This window comes from Thalia democratica, chromosome 1, assembly GCF_965202585.1.
Source record: "Thalia democratica chromosome 1, ktThaDemo2.hap1.1, whole genome shotgun sequence".
Classification (NCBI taxonomy): Eukaryota; Metazoa; Chordata; class Thaliacea; order Salpida; family Salpidae; genus Thalia; species Thalia democratica.
This window is the reverse complement of record NC_139165.1, coordinates 44,556,683-44,583,186: the sequence shown is the minus strand read 5'-3', so window position 1 is coordinate 44,583,186 and position 26,504 is coordinate 44,556,683. Positions and strand designations below refer to the sequence as shown.

General features: G+C 26.2%; 1 protein-coding gene across 2 annotated transcripts; it reads right to left on the bottom strand.

Annotated features, from left to right (window-relative positions):
• Window positions 1-729: 729 nt before the first annotated feature.
• On the bottom strand, window positions 730-24,767 carry LOC145832371 (glutathione hydrolase 7-like). Of its 2 annotated transcripts, XM_082939693.1 has the most exons (15): window positions 24,699-24,767; window positions 19,530-19,635; window positions 15,191-15,335; window positions 14,678-14,786; window positions 14,126-14,277; window positions 13,589-13,789; window positions 12,207-12,393; window positions 11,670-11,826; window positions 9,913-10,016; window positions 7,633-7,718; window positions 6,482-6,625; window positions 5,875-5,995; window positions 4,063-4,192; window positions 3,606-3,719; window positions 730-1,568 (listed from the first exon to the last, which is right to left on the bottom strand). In XM_082939693.1, the coding sequence occupies exons 2-15, from the start codon at window positions 19,627-19,629 to the stop codon at window positions 1,405-1,407; spliced, it is 1,914 nt and encodes a 637-aa protein (XP_082795819.1). In that variant the 5' UTR covers window positions 19,630-19,635; window positions 24,699-24,767; the 3' UTR covers window positions 730-1,404. The 2 variants fall into 2 exon arrangements, with proteins under 2 accessions (XP_082795819.1, XP_082795825.1); XM_082939699.1 differs by lacking the exons at window positions 19,530-19,635; window positions 24,699-24,767 and adding an exon at window positions 15,418-15,514.
• Window positions 24,768-26,504: the final 1,737 nt, after the last annotated feature.

Genomic DNA, 26,504 nt, shown 5'->3' with positions numbered 1-26,504 from the left:
CTGTTTTAAAGCAAGCTATATTGGATTGACAACAAGACATCTAAAGATAAAAGAGAATGTTCGAAAGAGTGTAAAGAATTTTTGCTTTTCAGAAAAGAAGAATAAAATACCAGTCAAAGTTTTAAGTGCATCTAAACGTTCATCCTTTGCAGAACATTTGGTAAATAACTCAAAATGTGCACACATTTATACTCTAAATAGATGTAAAACTATTATAACTTGTAGTATTGTTTTCAATTTAATTAAACTATTTGTATTTTATTAAGGAAACCTGTTTTATGTAACCAAAAAGATTTTGATTATACTGTTTCTTTATTTTCATAATACTTTATGAGGCGTGTTATTGTCATTGTATTAATGTATAGTTTTACTGTAGGTTAATTATAATGTAAGTAAACTTAAATGGTTTCAAATGTTACTAATTACTTTTGTAATTTATCACTTTGTTACTATATAAGTTTGTAAAATCTTATCTCTTGTTAGCTTTGTACTATACTGATAAGAACTGCCCGAAATATCTTTCGTTTCATTGAATTTGTGTATCTTGTATATCTTATTGTAACATTGTATTTTATTAAACGAATCTTAGTAATTCAAAATAAAAGTATTTCAAGTTTTATACAACGGACTAATATAAGATTTTGTAACATTAGTCCGTTGCAAAAATTTTTTTAAAACTAAAAAATATATATACATTCAATTATATAGTTGATGTAGGTTTAGGTTTTATGTTGGAAAAAACAAAAAATATAAATTTCAACATGTTTTCTATTGATTTAATGGTATTTAATAAAATACAAGTGAATCTTAATTCCATAAAGGCTAGAAAAAAAACTCGTGTATAAAAAAAGTTGAAGCTAATTTTAACTTAAAGAAATTAAAAAATAAATTACCTCCATCTAAATAAGGACATTTCATCTTAATCTATTTAATAAATTTAATATGTTTAGCGGCAAAGAACAAGCAAAGATACATAAATCAACAACAGATAGATTTAAAAATATTAGGTGCATACTTTTGTGTACTTGGTTATTGGAAAGTTTTATTTTCAACGGAACCAATACGTATTGCACAAATACATTTTTTTATTGTGCAATAATTTATGGAATCTAGCAAGTTTTTTCAAACAGGCTTGATCATGACATAGGTAAAAGCATAGTAACACAGCATGTTAAAAATATGAAAAAAATCTAAAGTATTAATTTCAGCGCGCAAAATACATCACACTTGACCTCAATGCATACTCGGTTTGTGCAAAAGCAGAGACAAAATAAATGTGATAAAAACCATTTTGATTAAAAACAAACATTATATAAAGCTGAAATGACAATTCATACCAAAACAGCTACTGCAATACGTATCTGATATTAAAAAATAATAACTTAAAATGTTTTGATTTTTCAATCAAAACACAAAGGTATTTGTGTTCTGACTCATTCTGGTATCGACGAAAACAGACAGTTTTTTACTGTTTCTGTTGATGCCGCATACGCAAGTGTTCATTTCGTTTTTGACAAGTTTCGTTGAAGGATCAGTTGCGAGAATTTTGAAAAGTGCTTCGCGTCCGTCTGTTATCAAAACATATTTTTATTAACTAAACCCTTTTAAACAAGTATACTGCTAAATAATTGTTTACAAATAAAAGATCTGTGTTTTTTTACTATTTTCAATAACACTACACATGTGTTTCAGGTTGGTGCAAGACTATTCAAATTCTGACAATCCAATATTAATAAAATAAGCTGTTATTAATTTCTTGTTTAATAAATACACTAAAATATTTTACAGTCATAATTTTATGATCAGACCTACAAGATGATTTTCAATCAAAATCTTTTTTAATATATTTTTTGCTATGGTTAAAATCTGTTTTAAAACTAACTAAAATATATTACTTTTTACTAATTCTTAATATTTTGGTTTTTTATATTTTTTTTCAGATTTTAAAAATACCATTACAGTCTTACCATTTAGACGTACATAAGCTTTTTTTTTCATATTTATTTATATATGTTATTATTTTTGTAATAATATACATATAAGACGCTAAAAGCGTAGAAACAATAATAAACACATCGAACATTTGTTGTTTTTTTTGTAAAATTAATATATATATATATATTATACGTATGTAGTTTTGTGAATTTTAGCTGTTTGTTCGGATGGAAGATTAATTTTTTCACTAAACATTTGTACTGACCAACATTTAATAATTACGTAATAGTGTTTTTTGTATAACTTTTGTATCATTGTTTAGCAAGTACTAACTGAAGATTAAGCATTTAGCTTTATGAAACGTATGTTCTGGTTTTTTTTTAAATCGATTTTTCTAAATAAATTATTTAAAAGCCATTCAAGTGGGCTCTGTGGAAAGTGTTTATAAAACCTCATTATTTTCTACTTATATATAAATTTTTGAGATGTGGAATCTTAGACATTTTTTAAAGCTTTTGAATTTTCAGAACTTGAGTTATCATGTAACTGTTGTAGCCAATAGTCATAGGTTTCAACTTTAAAATCTCCATTTTGTTAATGGCATAGGAAGGTCAAACATTTTTTTTTACAAAAAGTAACATTGGTTTCTGTATGAAAGCTTTAATTACAAACTACAAGCCAGTTTTTGTATAATTAAAAATTTTCTTTTAACTTTTGAGGTATTGTAATTTTTGTAAAAAGTTTCTCATACACACTTATGGACCGAAAATTTTTCGGGGTCATTATTCTCGGAAATGTAATAAATCACTAACAATCTATCTTCTCCTTTATTTTCTGAGCTAGAGACCTCAAACTTTCAGGAAACGTTCTTTTATAGTTTAAAAAACTTTGAACATTGCAATTTAAAAATTAAAATAAAGTTAAAACAAAAAAAATAATATTTTTTAAATCAAATTTATGTTTTTCAAAATTGATTTCTGCATTAAATCCATTTAAAATTTAATAATGTATTTTCTGTGAAAATTTGAAGAAAATTAGTTAAAAATGAAGGAGAAGAAAGATTTTTGATGAAATAGTCTTTTTTCGCGTTTTTGGTTTACGCCTTTCATTAGGAATCTATTGAGCACACCGACTTTGATCGTATATATCTCAAAAGTTACTTTGAATTTTTCTAAGTGGTTAAAAATTTCTTATAGCTCAGATAAAATAAGATAAACTTGTAAAAATCAAGATGGACCCCTCACAAAGGGCCCAAATCGCGTTTAACTGAAATTAGGGAGTGATTTTTTTTTAAATCTATGTAAAGAAATCTTTACAAATATTTGATTTTATTGTAGTCTTACGGTTGTATCTGTTGAAATTTTAAAAGTTTAAAAATTTTCTAGTAAAATAAAAGTTATTGAACTTCACGTAGAAGATCTTACAAAAATTTTTTGCCCTATGCATTTTTTATTGTTATAAATATCTTTGTTAAAAAAAAAAAGGTAATTTGAAGATATATTTTAATGCTATTTCATATACAACTATTTCTAGTTGCGGGCCCCTAATTTATCTTCACTAGACACAACAAGACTAATTTTATATTTTCAAAACAAAACAAAACACCTGACTCTAAAAGTTTTTTCTTCACAATATAAAAACCCATTCAAAGTAGTGTGAAAAAAACCAACCTCTTTCTTCGTATTGCAAAGTTCTATCGACCAGTTGCGGATCGTACCTCGGTTCAACAATTGCCGACTTGATTCCGTTCCCGTTTGAAAGCGACATCAAAACTCTCGCGATCGCTTTTAAAATACATTAACTTATGAGTTTATTTTAGATACAAAATAAAATTTTAGTTTTATAACAAGACTATTTTGAAACTAACAAGATAGCAAAGTCGTAGATATACTGATTACATTTATAGAACTTAGAGATAGCTTAACTTAAAATATTTGCAGAAAAATATTTAGTAAAGTCTTGACAATAGTTAGAAGAAGTTAAAGTCTTTAAGCAAAAAACAAGCTTAAAATTTTAAAACTGATAAAAGGGTTGTTTTGTTTTTGAAACTACACATGAAAAACTTCGGTATACAAAATATAGTAATGTATAGAACTTCAAAATACAACAAGAATTTTTGTAACTAACAAGGTAGCGAGGTGGCGGATATGCCGGCTTCTCCGATCAAGTTGTAGGTACCACACTTGCCATGCTTGGGAATCGTTATTACGGGCAGCAGTGGTGAGGCCGGTCTCGCTTTTTCTACAACTTTGTTTGCCTGAAAATATTTGTATATTACTCACATTGTTTGCTATTTTAAAAATATAAAACATACATTTTCTTCAAAAACACCATAAATTATTATATTTAATTTAGACTGTATGTTATATTTTAAAGAATCAGTTAACAAATCAATTTAATATCAAAATATCGAATATTTGTATATTACTCACATTGTTTGCTATTTTAAAAATATAAAACATACATTTTCTTCAAAAACACCATAAATTATTATATTTAATTTAGACTGTATTTTATATTTTAAAGAATCAGTTAACAAATCAATTTAATATCAAAATATCGACTTTTTACCAAATAAAATTTGCCTAAAAGCATTTGTATTTTACTAATACTGCTTGCTACTCTAAAAATATAAAATACTTATGCTAGTCAAATAACAATTATTTTCTGTAAACACACCATAAAAAATGTTACAACTAATTTAGACTATAAAATATGTTTTAAAGGACAAACTGGGGAATATTCTAAATTAAAATGTAGTTTTTTAGTAAATACAAAAGTTTTTTATTAAAGTAACTTATTTTTAACTTGATATAGTATTAGTAGGTATTTGTAAAGAACTTTTCTTATATATGTATTGACAATTAATAAAAATATTTCTTATGGTACACTTTTATAATTTTACATTTAATATGATCCATTTTAGTATTTCTACAAATAAAACTTCAAATAAGAATACTTTAATTATTTAGCTTGAATAAAAAGCTTGTATACAAGAGTGAATGTATTTTAGTACAATGGACAAATATTACTTGTTAAAATGGTTGCAATATAATTTAGAGTTGAATTTGAATTTATCTTTAGTAAAAGATTATTTAAGTCTGTTCATTAAATTTATGTTAAAAATAAAAGTTTTCATCTACATTTAAATAATTAAAAAGTTTTGAGTAACAAATCATTTTTTTCATAAGTTATTTTGCTTGATGATTCAAATTATATGTTTATTTTTATAGAAAAAATAACATGTAAATCTTATATACGGGGAGGCACAACTATTAAAATCTGACAAACTAAATTCTTAAAATAATTTTCAAAGATTCACAAATCAAAAAGTTCTATAAACTTTAAAAAAAACAACTCTTTTAGGTCTAATTAATACCCACAAATATTTTTATTTATTTATCAAAACTATAAGTATATCTTGAGAGCTAAATTAAGTTTTAAAGTATAGTAATTAGTAAGTATTGTTTAGTAATTTTTCAAAATATCTCTTTTTTTTTTAATTTATTTCTACTATTATAATCTTATAAATTAGACCTGCAACCACTTTTTTTTTTATAATTTGTATAGTTTCTGAGTGATGGCCCTTTAAACATATTTTTAAGAACTTGAATTGTCAGAATTATAGTTGTCATGTAACCCTTATTTACATACCCTAAGTTAAGAGTATTTAAACAAAATGTTGATTATTTAATTAGACTGTTACATACAAGCTTAATTGCAAACGGTATATGAACATTTACAAAAACCTTCCTATATAATAGTACATATTAGACTTAAAATTCTCTTATACTAGTTAGCAGCAAAACAAGATTAAAATAACCTTACTATTAATAACAATAGTAACTCGAGTTTTATTTTATTCGTATAAAATAATTCATTATCTTAATTAGAAACCTAAAAAAGAGAGATTAATCTTAATTTTGAAAACCAGCTCACTTGTGAGTATTTCAATCCAAATTCTTTGGAAACTTTACCTTCCCATGAGAAATCTAACATGGCGTTGTTGAGAAGAATCCCCTTTGTTGAAAGTCCTGACCCAAATGCTGAGCCCAAACTTCTGTTTTTATATTTTTCATTTTTAGTATTTTATTAAGACTTTGCTTGTTTATAAAACACAACTAATTATGTTCAATTGTGCTACTTAGCAAAAAATAATATTTTATGCTCATAATAAATGGTCACTTTTCTAGTTAAACTCTACATAAAATAATAGTAACATAGTTTTTAACAAACAACATATCTGTAAAACATATTTTTGGAACTTGTACAGTGTACATATAACTATTAAACTTTTTTAGATAAGTGTTCAGTTTTGCAAAAAGTTTTATAAACTTTAACTTTAACCACATACTACACATAATAACTGTAAAACATAGCTTAGAAACTTGTACATTAAAACTTAAGTATTTTTGTATAAATCAATTATAGTTTAGTACAGCAATTTAACTTTTACATCAAAAACATATAGAACAAACCAACTAACTACCCTAAGGTGATTAGTGTAACAAAAAACGTGAAAACAACTCAAAACAACGAAACCAACATGGACAAGCTAACTGCCATGTAGTCAGGCCCGAGCGCCGTTACAAAGTTCCTCCTATTGTCGCTGAAATCAAGAGGTTCGAAGTCAGACAAGTAGTGCTCCGACTTGAACGACTTTGTAACGTTGATGTTCGCTTTGTTACCGCTGAAATGTTTTATAAGAAAATAACTTTAGCTTTAAAAATACTAAAGTGTAATATCGAGGTATTGTTTTTAATAGTACATGTTACTTGATACTAAAAATGAGATTTAGACCCATTTATGTTTGGAACAACACAACAATAAGACAAAATATAACATGCAGCAAAAATGTAGCTTAGGTTATTATAAAATACTCATATCAACTTCATTGCTACGACTTTTGAAAACTACTAGCGTATTTAACTAACTTTTTTCTTGTCTTTTAATATATTTCAAGTAACAACTAAAGATGCTAAAAACAGCGCTGCTTGCTAACTTACTTTTAGTTTTCAAAAAAGCTAAAATCAAATAAGAATTGATAAATTATAAAGCCATCTTCGAAACAATTGCAATTCTAATTTTTATTTGCTACATTTTTACAAATCAATGCCACATTTAAGGTTTGTAAGACATATATTGCTTAAGAATTGTTTCTTAGTTGATTTTCTCAACCTAAACTGGCCAACTTCGAAAATCTTTGCTTTATTTTAATTACTCATAAAAACATTGCTATATTGCTGATGAAGTATGATTTTTAAGTCGATGTTACAATAAAAGGAAAAGTGACATAGTAACAAAAGCTTAAAGCACTTTATTTAAGTATATTCTGAATAGTATAAAATATATTATTTATTTTTCTAACACGCATAAAAGTACAATAAAAGAATTTACCTATCGTTATTTGATTGAAAACAAAATCACTTTAAACAGTAAGTTGGCCTGTTTTTCAAAAATGCTAAGTTAGCCTGAGCTTAAATAAAACATATCTACTAGAAATAAACAACCTAACAAAACTGTTAAATTATAAAGATCATTCAAGACAGATATAGTATTTGCTAAAAAAAGTGTTTGTCAAAAACTAACATGTTTTAATTGATAGTATAAAAAACTATTTTAATGTAGTTCACGTACTTAGTTAGAAATTAAAAACATTTTAGTTGTGATTTTAACTTGATATACAAACAATAATACCTGTCATCGATACTATCAGTCGAGTTATTAACACCTCTTGGTAAGTTTGCTTGTGCATACCTCAACGCTTCTATCAGTTTGAATTCCTGTTACGTGTGTTCGAATTAAGTTTATAAAAAACTATTAAGTCCTAAACTCTATTAACTACGAAAATGTTTGCTTTTTTTCTAATCGCACAGAAATGCAAAAGAGTAGTAGTGAAGTTAAAAAAAAAATTATCTCATTTTATTTTAGACGCTAATTTTCGAAGCATGATTTTTTAAATTCTGAGTTAGTGTGAATTATGTTTACTAATTAAAATGTTTCCACATTTTTAACAATAATAATTAGTTGGCTGCTCTCGTATAACTTTACTTTTTTAATTAAAAATTACATTTTAAGGTTTGACACCTTGAAATCTTTCAGATATCCAGTAAATATTCTCTCGAGTGCGCTTTTTTAACACAGCCCACAAGGAAATAAATTATCATGATAGTTACTATCTTACTTTCTATAGTTACTTTGTCTTATTTTACATTTGTTATAAACAAAAAAATAATGAATGTTTTTTAATAAAAAAGTCTTTACTTAATTACTTAGTGAGTACATAGTATATTTCTATTAAATTACTATGCCAAGCTTTAAAAACTTGCTAGTTAATGTTTAAGCTTTACTTTACAAGAGTAAATAAAATTCACAATCATTTAACAGGATTTTAGGAGACAAATTATTATAACCCTAGAGTAAATATTCTTTATGGTTCTAAAACCTTGTCCTATCTTGGATGTAAAGTATGGGAGGAAATTCCAAGAAACCTAAAAAATCAGAGCTACCTTGGCTTGGAGCTTTCCAATCTGGACTGAAAATTTCTTTACTTAAAAATAAATCAGATAGAAGTCAATCGTAATTTTCTCTATATTTTTTAATAACTAAGATGAATTTTCGGTATTAGTATATTTTTAATCTATTATTGGGCTGATTGATGGTGGTTTGACTGGGTGTGGGCAGAGGTAGCTTGGTTTTGTTTCTAATTCGGGATTTAGTGTTTTTGTCTCCATTGACAATGTGGCTAAAGAAAAGTTTGTTTAGTTTTTATTTTACTTTACTTAATTCTTTTATCAATTCATGAGTTAGATGAATAGAGCTTTTTATTTTTTACGAAGGTACAATATTATATTTAACTATCTATAATAATTTGAAATTTATTTACTTGTTAGATTATTACTACTATTAAAAAAAAAAAAGCTGATAAGTCCACTATACAAGTAATAAAAGTTTTTAAGTATGTACAGTATTATTTGATAGCATTTTTTTTATTGTGATTTTACTTTTTTGACTAATATAATTTTTCTTTCCTTGATCCATTATTAAGTTTACTCTATATGTTAAGTTTTACTTTTAAACTATTTTTATGTAAAGTTTGTTAGATGTTTGTTAAGTGTACTTCAAAATCTGTTTGTACATTAAATAGTATGATTTCTTCTTACGTAGATATTTAAATAGCCTTAAGTTTTTACAACAATTATAGTTATGAGAATTAACAATCATAATTGAGTTATAACATATAAGTACTAAATGTTTATTTCTTTATTGTTTTTTTCTTTTTCTATATATAAATCTAAGCACATACAAAGAACATTTACAGGTTTTATTAAAGTATAGTATGATATACAGTTTTTGTTTTATACTCATGTTTAACATTATTTATATATGTAAAGATGACATATGTTTTTCTTTTTCACAGCACTTTTACAACTTATGCCTTTTTATGTTATTATGGAACTTTATTTTGCATTTTTCGTGGTTGTTCTTGTAAAATGAGCAACAAGGTTAATGTGAACGTTCATGATCGTAAAAATTGAAATCTAAGGGGAGGAGACGGTGTGGTGCCCATGGTATACTATGGTTTCTATAGTCAATATTGGCAGAAATGGGTATAAAAAAGAGTGCACACCATTTTTTTCTTTCAAAAATAATTTTGTTTTGAGTTAATTTAAATAACAATACTTTGAAAAATAAACAATAAACTAATTATAGTATTGATTTTTCATTGATCTTAAGTTTCTTTGTTGTTGTTTCAATTAAAACTGCTCAAAAAATGCTATAAAATGTAAGGTGTGAGGCTTGATAACCGAAAGGTCACACCAATCCATTGACCATAGTTTTAAGCGTTCAAATTTTTCTTTTTTAATAAAACTTAAATCCACAGACTAATATAATTGAACACATAATCATTTTTCAGTCAATACCGCATCAGTGATGATGGTTCTGTTATAAAACTTTGAAAGACTGAAGACTCACCTCAACATTCACATCTTTATTTTCGTTGCCAGAACCGATGATGCTCAGCACGTACTTAACTGCAGCATTGAGCCAAGAGTTAGCTTCCATAACTAGTTTGAAGTCTGTTCATATACAATTTGAATTACAAAATATTTTTTTACTAATATTTAAAAAAGTTGTGTTGGAAACAGTTGTAATATTTGTTATATTAGACTTCTGGGGTGTCATAAAAAGTTGATTTAAATTTTCTGAATTCATCAATACTTTTAATTGGTTACATGACTATTCAATACAACTCAAATTCCGACAACTCAAGTTCTTAATAAAAATCTAAAAGACTACATCTCAAAAAGTAATATAAACTGGAAAAAAATTAAAATTACATATGTAGATCTTATTCAAATATACAAGCCACTTTTCTTTTTTGAAATATTCTTAAATATTTTTTAAGATGTTTTAAAGTTATTAAAATAACTAACGTATGTTTTGTAAAAATAAAAAGATGGCTCGTAGATATTTAAAGGACCTACATATGTATTTTTTTTATATTTGACAAATATACATTACTTTTATAGTTGTGAACCTTTCAATTTTTTTTTGAATTGTCGGAATTTGAATAGTCGTGCACTCACATAATGATTAAAAATAATAAGTTTAGTGTTACGTTTGAGTTGTAGAATTAGATACCTCATAAAGAACTATATAATACACATTCTAAAACATATTAGCAAGTAATTTGTAAAAAAACAACAACTTTGGAAACAACTGAAACATTTATTTTTGCCGGGCGTAGAGATTCTATATACCAAATTAACTGCCTAGATATCATAGTTTTTTACCTAGTATAACAAATCTTTTGAAAATTTGTTGAATAGTTCAATATTTTTTTATTATTACAAGTTATACCTGCACCTAATATTTTTTTCTTAATACTGATGGCCAAGGGGGAGAATTTCGATATCTAATCGGCTACGGATATTTGTAGCAGTGTAGTTCTAGTAAAGGATTATTAAAGAGATATGGCTCTATACCAAAACTTTAGGATTCCTTTTAATATGTCATACATCTATAAGTGTTTTTGTTGTGTTGTAGACTAATACTGCTAAGGATTTATTGAGTTGAATTAAACAATAATTCTGTGATTAAAACAGGGATTTATCCACCTGTAGTGAACTAATTTAACAACTACATCAACCTATAAACATTTACAGGTGTGTTTTGAATTTTTCAAATTGATTTCAACATAAGTTAGATAGCTTAAGGTTTTGAATTGATTGTATAGAGACCTTTGTTAGATTATAACTTCAATTTGTATACAAGATTAAATCGCAATGAGTGATGTGGAAAATCTAGACTGCTTTCAAACAAAGAAACTTCAGTAACAAAGGTGTGCATATAATACAAGTAGTATATACTAAGTAAGATTTATTTATAAAAAAACAACAGGTGTAAATTAGATTGCATAAGATGTTTATAAATTGTTTTTAAATAATATTGTACCACCTAACAACCTAGGTTGAAACTCTTTAGATCTTTGTTACTTAGTTAAGGTTACATTGTTAAGTTGGAAAGGTCGTGAGTTATAATAAATAAAATAATTTGAAATTTGCTATTGTTTAACTCATTTAACAAATGTATAAACAAATGTATGACAACTATTTTAATTAATTTTGCTATGAATTAGTTAGTTGGCTTTTACTTCAACCAAAAACTTTATCAAAACTAAACTAGCTATTAAAATGTAAGTATTTTTACTAGAACAAAAAAACTCGAACCTCCTAACTCGGTAGTTTTTTGGCCTCGTGTGTGTTTGCACTTGTACGACGCCAGATCATCCAATGACATCACGCCTTTGTTGTTTTTAACGACGTCAACAATTGATTTCGCCACTTCTCCATCGTACAGCCCCTTCGGCCCGGTTTCTGCTATGTTCTGTCGTAAAATAGAATCCAGTTAACAAACCTATTTCTACTGCAACTTTAAATAGTTGCTTCTAAACCAGCGGTCGCGAGCTAAACTTCTTAGAAAAAGCTGCTCGTGGGCCGCACTTATTTAAAATAGTTGTAGCAATGAGTATAAAATAATCATTTTATACTTATTGCTAAGGTAATGAATGTTAAATAAACAATTTAAACCAAAAAGTCTTAAAATTATCAATAATAGAGCTTAGTAGTCTTAAGTTATTAAATTAAGAGCCTAGCTGTAAGTTTTTACCTCCAAAACTTTTTTTAAATATTGTTTTAGCTACAAAGTACCTCGCGGACCGCACTTAGCCCAAAAACCGCAGTTTGCCAACCCTGTTTTAAACTTACCTTTAAAGTTTCAGCCAGTGCGCTTTGCACTGGGAGTTTATCTCCCTCGGCCAGTTTCTTGCCGTCGGCAGTCAAATTGTAGCTCCCCTTGTAGCTTTCAATTGCAACTGCCAGTTCTTTCGACACGACGTTGCTGCTCGACGTGGCTATGTCATACACGTGCATCAACAACTCCTTCCATTCTATTCTATGTATCAAAACAAGATGAAATTTAAAAAATAGTTTTTAAATTTTAAAACTTGTTTTTAGGCTTTGTAAATAAGAGTTATTATATTTTCATTAGAACTTTGTACACTGATAGTATACTATTTTAGATTAATTTTTGACAGAAGTGTTGAGGATGATAGTACATGTTAACTTCTAATTTAAATCTGTTTTTATAGAATATGTGCAAGCCATTTTTATCTTTAAACAACTTCTAAGTACATCTTAATACTTTTACTTTTGCTTATGTTTTAATGAAGTTGCAGAATTTGAACAAACTAACTTGAAAAAAAAACTTCAAACTGTAATTTAAAAGCTTACGATTAAATGTAGAGTTATCATTCTATGGATAAGCATTGTAATTTAAAATAGATATTTGAAAAATTATATTACTAACTGTCATTTTATTACTAAATATAACGGAAGCATGTATATTTTTGTGTGGGTGTATTTAGTACTGTTTTATTTTCAAAAATACATAGACTTTTAACATATTTACAATTATTTTCAAAGTTTAAGAAAATTATTAAATAGTGAACAACTTAATTAGCTCTGACTTTTGCTTGAAAACACTAATCTAAGCATTTTGAAATTTTACATAATATTATCTTTAAAAATTAAATTGTTATTAAACATAGTTATAATAACTAACAATAAAATAAAATTATTTAAAAATAGAAATCTAAATGATATAAATAATCGCTTGAAAGAATTATACACCTTATTGTAAAATATAAAAGTATATGTTCTACTTAAAAAAACATAGAATTAAAAATTTATTCTTATTTTAAATCATAAGATAAAAGTTTGTATTTTCTCAGAAAATCAAGTGTATTGATACGATAACTTATTTAATTTTCTTCTAGCAACAACAGTTTTGTTACAACAACATAAAATTCACGTTATACTTTATATTCTACATTGTGATTCTATAATGATATTAATGTAGTCATTATTATTATTTACTTGCTGAAGACGCATTTGAAAGTACTTCAAGCAATAATAACAAGTCTAAAACAAAAGCTTAGTTAACTTTTTAAAGTATATATTTTTTATATAAGTAATTAACATAAAGACAAAAAATCACAAATAACAGTTCACATATCAGAAGATCGGTTTGAGAAACCCAAATATTATAGTATTTTTACCGCAATTCAGAACAAATATTAAAAACCAACTTTCCAAACATCTGGTGAGCTTCGTACAGGCCGTGCACGACACCCGGTACGCCCACCTGAAGCCCAGCGTCGATTTCAGACTTCAGTTTCCCCTCGAACTTCCGGTAGAGGGAGCCGTCGGAGCCCGACTGCTCCCTGAAGTCGAAGCTCGTCGTGAAGTTCTTCTTCTTGCGAACGTCGTGGACCAGCATGTACCCTCCTCTGAAAATATGTTTGTTGTGATAAATGTTAAAACATTAAAAAGACTTTTATAATGCTGTTGTTAAAAAAAAGCAGCTTAATATTTACCCTTTAAATATATTTGTTATGATAGATTTTATACGATTCAGATATTTTTCAAATGCTGTTGTAGAAAAAAAAAATAATACCTTTTGTTATTCATTTAATCACTACTAATCTTAGATGTATTTATACATAACTATTTAACTATTTTAAAAATTAAGAAGATTATGCAATATTCTAGTACAAAAAAAACACAATAAAATCTACCCAAAAAACATGAAAACCAAAATTAGTGTAAACGATTACGAAACGAACCCTCCGACACCTGCGGCGTGGGGGTGAAGGACGCACAGGCACAAGGTGGCGGCCACGACACTGTCCACGGTGGATCCCCCGTTCTGCATGAGGTTGAGACCCAAGGAGCTGCACTGCTCGTTGCTGCTCATCACCGCCCCGTGTGGTTGAACCTGGAAAAAATATATTCACATATCTCACTACATTCGGTGTGATTTGTGTGTAGTCATAATTGTAACTGAAACTGATTGGTAGTGCAAACAATTACATGAACTTCAAAGTGTTCCATACTTTGTTTTCCTTTTTTAAGGTGAAAATTCTACACAAACTATAATTGAAACTTTTCTCCTATTTTATGTTACTTCAAACAACTTAGTTTTTAATATAGTTTTTTACGGAGATAGATATGTTTGACACGAAAATATAAACTTATAACTAAAACATAGGATAAAAAACTTATTAACAGATTTATGTTTATTAAATTTATAAAATGTAAATAACCAGTTTCAATAAAATTTACTTTATAAAAAGTTAATGTTAACTATTTGAACACCATCAAATATAACAAACTACCTGAGTTACACCTTGTCTTATTTGGACAACAAGAGCTATTGTAATTACAGTTGAACCAGTGATCATTATTAATATTATCAAGGACAAGCCTTCTAAATACCGCATAAACCTGTTTAATATTATCGTGTGATGAGTAATAGTTTAGATATATATATTGTTCGGTTTTAATTTGTCTAACAATACACGAAATATATCAAACTTTATTCTATATTTTAAAATTAAGAACTTTTATATTTAAAAAAAATACTGCAAGTAAGCTTTAATAAAATTTAAAAATCCAAAACCTCAATTAAGCGTTGTACAATAATAAACTAATTATATAACATTCATAACATAAATTTATAAATATACGTTTAAAAATTCTAATTTTTATACTTAAATTATTATTTTAGTTTTGCTTAACTTATCTAGAAGAAAACTTGACTATCAATATTTAGTCTATAAAAATAAATACACTAGCTTCCTTTTACCAGGTTAAAACAAACAAATAGTATTTCTTCCAAACAAACAAACCTGCGTTTTCCAAACGGATCGTGCTTGACTTCTTTCAGCGGGGAGCTTTCTTCCGGAGCGTCCATGATCAGCACGTTCCCCGTGGATATCGTGTCCAGAGATGAAGATTGTTGGGGCGAGGATGTCGGGATGACCGCGCTCTGTCCTGCAGTATACATGTGATTGTGAGTACAATTGTAAATGTGCTTATAATGGAAATTTTTTTAGCATGTTGACTAAGTGTTTACCTATGATGTCACCGAATGAGTAATTCTTTTGAGCAGTAGTTATTTGTCAACAAATGTGTGACTGGTAAAAATGTTTTTTATTATTGAAAAACAACTTAAATAGATAAAAAATTAGTTTGATGTTGTATTTAGTTTTAAAAATTGACATTTTTTCAATATCTTTCAACTACTTAACGAAAACTAAGAGTTGGTTTATTAACTCAATTTGTTACTACAACTAATTACTTAATTGAAACTTAGGAAAACTTTAGTATATAAAAAAAAACGATAAATAAAATTTAAGACACTGAAGTTAATAACTTTTCATATGGAAATGTTGGCAATACCAAAACTATGTTCGTCTTTGGCTTTAATTGTGCTAATGCAAATATTTTAAATTGGATGTAAACTGTCAAGCATTTGCTTTTTTATTTTGCTGTTAAATATTTACTTTAAAATAAATTCATGTTAAAATCAAATACATGGTTTATACATACAATATTAAATAATTACATTACTTGAAAAGATTTTGAAATCTGCAAAAAAAAGTTAATTTTTTAAATATTTTAAAAAATTCTTACTTTTATCACTCAAACTAATGAATTGTAATTAAATGCATAAAAAAATGCTGTACAAACAAATTTGAACAATTATTTATTTTTTTTCTAACTATACTTGACTATGTAAAAATTATTTTCTATCTTTATAATTAAAAAAAATAAAATAACCAAGTATTTATAAAATTAAATGTATACTATAAGTATTATAAATTATTTATAGGTTAAAAAATTTGATTAACTTTCAATACAATTTGTTTTTTATAATGCCTTTAACAAGAATAAGAATTTGCAGACTAATTTTTCGAAAATTATTGTTTGTGAGACTGTATTTGCTACAAATATATTAAGAAAAAACTAAAAGCAATAAATAAAACCTAGTTTACCTCAAATTTTTAAAGTTATAGATAACAAAGTAAACTTTAAACAAACATATTGCAAACCTAACAACAATAATGTTGTATGGCTAAAATACAATACTAGTAAAAATTAATTAATCATATCCGGAGTAATAAAACAGTAAATAGGATAAAAGTATACAACAAAGTTACAAATCTACCTAAAACTAAACCAGACAAAGCTTAAGTTAGCAAGCAACATAAAAAAATTAAAATCAAAATGAAATTAAAAACTTGTTTGCTTAAGGAGTGTGGGTTTTCCCTTTTATTTTCTGATTAAACTATAATTGAATTGCCAACATAACGCCAACTTGTGATTGATTTATTTTAAATAAAACCAAAACTTTATTACTCTTCTGGATATTAAAAAAAATGTTGCTTAGTATTAGCAAAAAGTGTTTAGGTATTTTAGCTTATTTTTAATACTTGGTCACTTAAAAATTAATAATACAGGTGTTTAAAATAAAATATAGTGCTTTTGATTAGAAAAAAAATTTTAAAACAACATTTTGTTTATAATGATATATCTAAGTTTTATGGATTTTGAAATAAAAGTTAAATTTACCATTCGAAGTTTAACAAAAATGTATGTGCAATAGTTTTAACAAAAATATAAAGTTCGCAAACTAGCAAATATAAATGTTTGTTGACTAAATTCATTATTTCATAGAAAACCTTTGTCAATAACAAAAACTGTAATGACTTTTAATTTATTGTTTTGCTCGAATAACAAAAGAAAATTAATTCACTAAGCCAATTTTACTACAGCTATTTATTATTAAATGGATCTAAAATAGATTAATTGTTAAAAAAACAAGTGTTATCAATAAATTCATGACAAACAATTATATAGCGACTTAGACTCCCTGCACATTTGATGTTTTATTTATAAACTTTAAAACAATGGTGATCGATTACAATTTTATAGAAAATTCTACAACAGTATTTTTTTTAAACTGTTAGTAAAAGTAAGTAAGTGAGTAAAAAGTAAGTGAGTTAGTTTTAAACAGTTTTAAAGAGTTCGACTCTATTAAAAAAATTGTTTTCAAAATAAAAAAACTAATAAACAGTGTCATAATTTACATTCCATCTTTTATAACTGAAATGAAATTAAAACCATTTTATCAAGATCATCTGATCGATGATATACACTATTTTATAGCAATGATGACTACAAAAAATATGCTTCTCAACTTTTAGATAACCTTATTACTAACATGCATTACATTGTGTTTGTTACTTATACATGCTTGTAATATTTAAAGATATTTATAAAAGGTTTAGTTTAATTAAAGTTTTAGTTTTACTTTTTAAATTTGATAAGTTTTTACTTTACTAAGTATTTTATATTTATCAATTTGTTTTTTTCAATGTCTTAAGAAATTCCCTAATACATAAAGTTAGCATTTTTGTATAAATCTTCAACTTTTTGAACTATTTTTAAAGATTTAGTTTTAGTCGTTTGCAGAAAAAGAAATACCTACCACAATTAATTTTTAAACTCACAGTTTAATTGCAGTTATTAAAATTTTAAAACAAAGTGCTGACTAAAACTTTATAAATAAAAAAATAGTAGAATCAAAGAAAAATATGACAGTAGTAGAAAAAAATAGTTCCAAAAATACTTAAAGCAATTTCTGATTATTGTATTGTTCAAAAGAAAAAATCTATTACAAGCTAAGTAAAAAAATATAAATAAATCTTTAAATTTTTTTGTTAGTAAAGAGATTATTTTTTATTAGTTTCTAGTTCTAGCACAACATACTTTATTTAAATACGAAAACTATAACTTAATGAATTATTTTTGTGAACAACATATAATACTCAAAATCTATTTTTTTTAAGTTATAAATCTTAAATTCTATGCTACTACATTAAATTTAAATTCATTTACATTGACATCTTTTTTTCTGTATCCTCTTTACGGCTACATAACAATTTAAATTTCAACAATTTAAATTTCAAAAAAAAAAACTTTAGATACCATGTTTGAAAAAGTAATGTATATTTGAAAAAAATACGTTTGTAGGATTTATCATTATCTACAAATCTTTTTTATCAAAATTTTGAATATTTTTTTAAAATTATTAAAAACTACTTTAAAAAAATTTTTTTAGTCATGTCTGAAGAAAATATTTAAAATTTTCAAAAAAAAAAGAAAAAAAATGGCTTGTAGATATGAATAAGACCTACATAGGTAATTATTGTATTTAAAAAAAAAAATTACTTTTTGAGTTGTGGCCCCTCTTTGAAAAGTTATACACCCCCTCTTGACATTTAAATAGTAACCATTTACTAAAGAAAAACAGTAATCATTAGTTATCTGTTTTCTTAATTTATTGTATTACTTCAAAGACAATATACATGTTAAACAAATAAAAAAATCAAAATATTATATTAGTTTACTCATTAAATAACTTGATTTATGTTAATTGAAATTGAATATTAAAGTCTGATTAGTTTTAAGTTATAAATTTACAAAGTCTAGCCTTTGACGGTTTTCTTAATTAATATTACAACAAAAAATTAATCATTCTTTGTTTTATCATAAAAAAACTATAAAAATTAACAACATCAACACATACATTTTATTTAACAACCTAATAATTTTCTTTACAGTAAAACTTTTTTTCAAACAATTTGAAAACAAAATATTTTTGCATTGTTGTGTATTGTATAATTGGAAATATTCTAAACTTTTTTTTTCATACTTAATTGTCATATAAGAATGTTGTTAAAATTATTTTGAACATCATAAATCTATGCTTTCTTTTAGATATGTGTCTATTATTTGTATTGGTACTCACAAAATTACAAAAGACGTGTGATGCAATTTCAAAACTGTTTGAAAATAATTTTAATCCAAAAGCATCTATCAAAAACAATTTACCAAAATTGCATTTTGATAAGTATGTAAATACAATAATTACAGCATAATTAATCAATATAGAAAGAAGTACTTAAAAAATATATAAACAGCTTTAAAAAAAAAACAATTATCAGTTTAAATAGGAAGAGAATATAATTTTAGAATAATAATAAACATTGAATAAATTTCTATAAAAAAAATTATACAAAGGTATGTTTAATAACCACTATTCATAACATTACTAAGCTTTTTGCTTATATTTTAAAAACTATACAATTGTTATACAACAACTTTGTGAAAAGCTATTACCTTCACTGTCAAGAGCATTGTAGTTTGTTTGTCCGGTGTCAATTTGACCAGCTTCTCTATTAAAGATCACTTTATACTTGTCTGCTCCTTCATTAGACATTTTTTACTGAAATTTTTAATTAGTTTTATTCAAAATTAGTGGCTCAGTAAATTACATTAAAAAAGGCAAAAATTTGATTCTTTAAATATAATAACTTATAGAAAACTTTTAATTAACTATTTTTTAAAGGTTTCCCAATGTTTATTGAACAAGTGATTTAATACAAAAAATAATAATATATGTACAATAAAACTATGAAATTATTTACTTAAAAAATTTTAATTATTATATAATTAACAAAAATTTTCAAGCATCTTTAAGCTACTTGTAAACTAATTCTTAACAAAACTTTTCAAACCTTCTAAATATTTTATTTTTACATCTACATACTATTTTTGTCTACCAACAGTAATTAGAACAATTTTACTTATGATTGTTTGTGTAAGGTAGGGGTGGTAAACGTACGGCCTGAGGGAATATTACAAAATTTTTATAAAACTTTGTATCATATTTTTACAAAACAAAACTGTAAGAATTTGACGTCAAAAATATTCTAAAAAATTACTTGATAAATTAATGTGTACTAATATTTTGTGTTGTTCTAAATTAGTTGGAATATCTTTTTGTAAAATTACCTCAAGCAAAGTGTTTTTTCAAGTACAATATTTTACATGCGTACCTTTGTCAATTACAATGTCAATTTATTTACAGACAGCAGAAAAACATCTGACATGTCTCAATCTACATCTTAAGTTGTCAGACTTGAGAAAGTGTTTTTAATGTGAAAGATTTAAAAAAGTGATCAAGGTATCCATAAAATTAGATTCCGGCCTGATTGAAAACTTTTATTTACATTAGAATCGGATTCGTATCTCAACTTAATATTAGTTTTCAGTCGGATTTGGATCTAAAAAGTCATTATTTGGCTGTATCTGGATACTGGATCTGGTAAATCACTAATTTGAAATGCTCCGGCCTGCAGCTAAATTTTTCTGAAGCCGGCCTGTTGATTGAAAAACATTTCCCACCCCTAGTATAAGGGAAACTTTTTTTTAAGTTAAGTAAAATCTATGAAGAAAAAAGTTATTGTTAATGTTTAATAATAATTTACATTGATAAACAACAAAACTGTAGACTGCAAACAAACTGCAGCATTTTCCTAACTATCAAAACTATAAGTTATAACTTCACAAATTTTAAAATAAGTGTTCTGAAACTAGAGTGTGCAGAAACTCCTAGTCTACAAACAAAACCGATGAACTAAACATGCACAATTATACTAGAATTTAAAAACTATTTAAGTGACCCAATTCTTTTACAATATTTTAATTGGCTTTTAAAACTGTTTTCAAACAAGTCTATCTAAAAAAAAATTGCAAAAGAAAAGGATTTTCAACTCTTTTCTTTGACTGAAAAATGTAAAAATATAAACAGCAAAACAAACTTACTCTTTGTTTTTTAAAGTCAAATTGTTTACTTAAGCTGGAAAATTATGTAAAAATAAAGCCTTAGCAATTAGACTTAACACTTTAGCAAACATTTTTTGTTAGTGCAGAGAAATGTAAATTAGTTAAGATACTTTAACTTTACAAAGAACAGAAAAAAATTATCTCTTATAAGATTATAATTTAAGCTTGAAGAGATAATAGTTTAAAGATTAAATAAATTTAATCAATTCCAGTTATAGAACAGCTTTTAAAGAGACTCTTGAAGGAGTTCAAAAGGTTTGGTTTAAAAAAAAACCAAAGTTATAAAAACTGATCTTTTAAATACTAGGTTTTGCAAATTTTGCATCAACACTTATATATCATTTAGACCTGACCTGGGGTCAGTAAACTGTGGGCCATGGGTCGCATTAAAAATTTAGTTTTGAGTAATTTAATTTTGTTTATAGTAAAGATGACATAAGTTTAGTGTTTAAAAAGATAGTTGATCGCCTAAATTTCTTCTTTCAAAAGTATAGTAAACAATGTTTTTATAAGCATTAAAGTTGATTGTTTTTTGACCTGATGAGTCTAGAGCAGGGTTTCCCAAACTTTTTTGCTAATGGCCCCCTTTAAAGAGTTTGAAAAAGTAATGGCCCCCTTCAACATATAGATTACTCATAAACTACAATAAAATACACATAAGACCTTTTTTTTTTTTTTTGCTCTTCATCTGAAACTCGAGAATATCTAGTGTAAGTTTCTAAATTGCCATAAAATACACATAAGACCTTTTTTTTTTTTTTTGCTCTTTATCTGCAACTCAAGAATGTCTAGTGTAAGTTTCAAGTTATGGCCTCATGGCCCCCCTGTGGCTCTTTTACTGCTCATGGCCCCCCCTCTTCCCCCTTTGCTGCTCATGGCCCCCTGAGTATCTGTCATGGCCCCCTAGGGGGCCACTTGGCCCACTTTGGGAAACCCTGGTCTAGAGTGCTTGTTTTTACAGCTACTTTTGACTTTCCAGCTGGAAAAAAATTATGTTTTGAAAATATCATAAAAGCTCTCTGTACAAAATTTTAGATGATTTAAAGAAACTTTCACCTTGGTTTTAACCAATTTTCTAAAAACCACCCCAGTGCAAAATGTATAATATCCAAAAATTGCAACCATGAAGTTTTAATCTCAAATTTTTGTTTACATGTTGCCAATTGTCACACAAACACAATGTGAACATTTTAAGACGATTTAAAGAAAGTTTTATGGGGGAAATTCTTGATTTCATGTAATTTTTATCTTTTTTGTAACTTTCAACAAAAACATTGGCGAAAGTCTAGAGAACCAAGGTTTGAACTTTCATATGCAGTGAGACAAGCTCAAGTTTATAACAGGGTTCGTGCGCGAAATTCCTTTTCATTTAGCCTGACAGAGACCTATTTAGCCTGACATTTTTTCAAAGTAGAAAAAATCACCTTCAGAAGGCATTTTGGGTATCGGAGGGTCTTAATTAGCAAATTAACGCAATAAAAGTATTCACAAACACTATTTTTGAAGAAAATTAAAATTTAACGAAATTATTTTCAACATCTATCAATCGCTTACCCAGCAACTTGAATATTTTTAAACTGGTCATTATAATTTCTGCTTCAATGAATTCATACCTTTATTAAATTTTGGGGCTTAGTTACATCCACCGCTTATCACCCATATACAGGGTTAGTGTCAATTAGTACTTGAATTCGTCAATTATAAGTTACATGACTGGACCAGAAGCTTTTATTAAAACAGAAATGTGAATAAGTCTGTAAAAGAAAAACAAAATGTAATTAAACACATCTCTCAAAAACTTTATGTTATCATTAAAGCATCTTAATTTTTAAAATAACTAATTAAACTAATCATGATATTACATAAGTTATTTCAAAGAATCCTTTAAAACTAATACATAAAGATAAGTATTAAACACATGATCTGGACTCTAAAACTTATCTTTTCATTAACAACATAATTTTTAAAATAACTACTCAAACTAAAAAAACAGTTTAAGCTTTTTATGTTACTACATAAACTATTCAAAAAAATCTTTATAAACGAATGAATAAAAAAACATTTATATTAAAAATAATTTTATATTTAAAACTGTTATAATAAATAAATGTCTTTGAACGAAAAATAAACGTAAAATTATCTAAGCGTTATGATAAACTGAAACATTTAAAAAGAGTAAAATAAAAATTACTATCAACTCATTAACTTGCAAAATATAATTCTACTAATTATGAAACTTATATCTTTAAGCTAAGTTTTAGTCTTGTGAATATATCTCTAATAACTTTGAATTAACAGAAAATAAAATATATTAACAAACTGCTAAGAGTATTAATCTAAAAAGTATTTGGTATAAAGCCTTTATATTAGAAATTAAAACAGTTTAACCAACTAAGCTCTGAAAAACAAAGCTCATGTAAACAAATTCAGACAAACAGCTAAGTTGTTGAACTAAACTGTAATGTTTAAACTGTACTTTTTTATAAATTTTTATAATTATGACGTATATAATCTACTAAAAACAAAATAATGAAGATTCTTAAAATAATTTTAGAGATTCAACAAAAGGTTTAAAGCACTTGTTTTTACAAATACTGACTGATTTTGTCTTTAATAACTAAATCTTTATTTAGAAACAAATTCACATCTCAATTTGATCTTAATTAAAAAAATTTCATGCATTTGAACTGACAAAAACTGAGATTCTCAAATTTTTAAACATAAAAACTGATTTAGCCTGACGTTTTCCAACTTTTTTCAAAAAAACTGATTTAGCCTGATTTAGCCTGACTTAGCCTGACGCGCACGAACCCTGTTATAAGGTTTGATCATATCAATTTGATCATCAGACCACAAGCTTTCGGTAGACTGAGACAGGTTTTGTCCTGATTAGGACTCATCAGTCAGTCACAACTGAAAAACTTGCAGTCTTGAATCTACAAACGGTTTATACATGCAAGCATGAAGCAAACATTTGCTGGCATTTATCAGTGACGTCGGCACTGTCTTTTGCCTTACCACGTTGAATACATTGTCCACTAGGCAAGACATCTGGTACGCTAGTTTTTGTTACTTAAATTAAATTTCCAGTTTTTTTTTTTTTTAAACAACCATCATAAAACTTTCTTTGAATAATTTTAAATTGTTCACAGTGTTTTTGTGTGACAATTGGCAACATGTAAAAAAATTGAGATTAAAACTCCAAAGTTGCAATTTTTGCTATCATGTGCAAAAGTAAATAAGGAGGAAAATGGGTTATTAGGTAATTAACTATTAAAGGGGCAATATCAAACAATGGGAGGTGATATTTTTTTAATTTTTGCTAAGTGGGTATTTATTATAACAAACTTTCAAACCCCTGGGCTTTTAAGTAAACCTACTTAGAAAAAAGGCTAAACTACCTTAAGCTAGTCTAAAAGGTATGAGTAACAAGGCAACCATATAAGTGATAAACCTTTTTTGTAAGATCATTTTAATATTAATTTAATATCAATAATAATTTGGAATATTTTATTGAACAATAACTTATGTAAGTGAAAAAAAAGTATTTCTCTATTAAAAAAAAATAAGAAAGAAAATAACATGGTTATCATCAATGAATGTTATAAAAAATAGTTATATTCTAAAGACAATTTTTAAGTATACTAAAATGTAATTTACCTCTTGTTGGGACTTCTGTAGTATATTTCTTAACTTTGCTGTAGCAATCAGCTGAGTTTTATTTGCACAGCTTGTTAGCTTACACTAACTTTGCTCTACTTTAGGTGCTTTTATTTATTGATTTAAAATAAAAGAAACATTTGACAGTAAATAAGATAAATCCTGCGCAGAAAGCTTGCCTCAGTTCATTTTAAAATTCTGGTATAAAAAACATTAGAATATATATACCCTTACTTAACATAAACATTAAAAAATTTAACTAAAAAATAATTTGAATAATAATGCGGTAATTGTTTATTTTACAACATCAAAGATATCGATTGACATAAAACGAAATTGATATCTTTTCTAACAAAAAACTAAAAACGTTTTTACCTTTTTAAAAGTATTATTTTACAGTTTTACGAGGATAAGCTAATTTCTGAAGAATAATTTGTGAAGAAATCTAACATGAGTACATTATTTTTTTTTTTTTTAAGTTTAAAAAATCTGTAGACAAAGAATTTGGTACACAAAAGCTATCATAAGTTGTAGGTTTTCAAATTTAGAAGTTGTAAAACGTTTTTTACTTTCATTAAAAAGGTACAAGCGTTCAAGTGCTCAATTGAAAATGAATAGTTTCTTATTTTATTCATTTAAAACAAAGTTTATCGCAGGCACTTAAAGGAATGACTGTTGGTTGCACAATATTTGAATGTCACTAATATTTAAATACTAAATACTTAATTAAAGTTCGTTTGTTTTGACGTAAATATTCACCATTAATGGTTATTCTGACTGTTGGAAGCTAAGCAATGACATAACAATTAACAACAGTGACTTGTGTTTATTTATTACTAAAGTCTCATGCTCAATTAACTGAGTAAACACCTAAAATCTAAATAAGTAGAAGTTATTACATGACTAAACAGTACTTTTACCCAATTATTATGTATTACGTTAAATCAAGTAAGAAGTGTCAAATTTTTGAATATTTTATAGAAATTTTACTTAAAAAAAACGTTTAATAATTAATGAAACCTTATCCCTCCCATTATCTAAAATAAGGATATAATATTATATTTTTATTGTGTTTTTAAAAAAGTTATAGTCCTGAGCATGACGCTAAACTGTTTTGGTGTACTACTCGATAACCGAAAGGTTTTTTCGTACACCAGGTCCTCAACCCAAAATTTTGAGAGTTTTTTTTGTTCAATAAACAATATATATATATTTACATAAAATAGTGTTGATACTACAGAACAAGTTCCATTATTAAAACAGTTTTGGCCTGTTATATTTAAGGCTGTTATGTAACTTTTTACTGTTATTGTTTGTAGCTAGCTAATGTATTGTAGTTTAACGTAACCTACAATAAAGTAATCACCTTCATTAAATCTTCATAACTTTAATCTCATGGTACTAAAATGTTTTTATTAATGTACCTCTGGAAGAGATCATTGAGACTTGTTTCGGTACATTGTATAAGTTTTGGACATGACATTAAAATGTATCCTGGTGTACGACTCAATGACTGAAAGGTTTTTTCGTACTGCAGGTCCTTGAAAAAAACTTTTTGAGGGCTAATTAACTGTCGTTCGATAAACAGTATTACTAGAACCGTTAAACCTTAAATAGATAAAAGCTATTTAAAATTCATTTAAGCTCTTAACTTGGAGCGTTTAATTCATTTTAATTCTTAATTTACTTTTAACAAGATTAGATTGCCATAAAAAATTTTTATTGAATCTTTAAATCCAAAGATATTCCTACTTCAAAATCTAGGTCAATTTATATGAACTAAATTGATAATTGTTTTGTATTAAT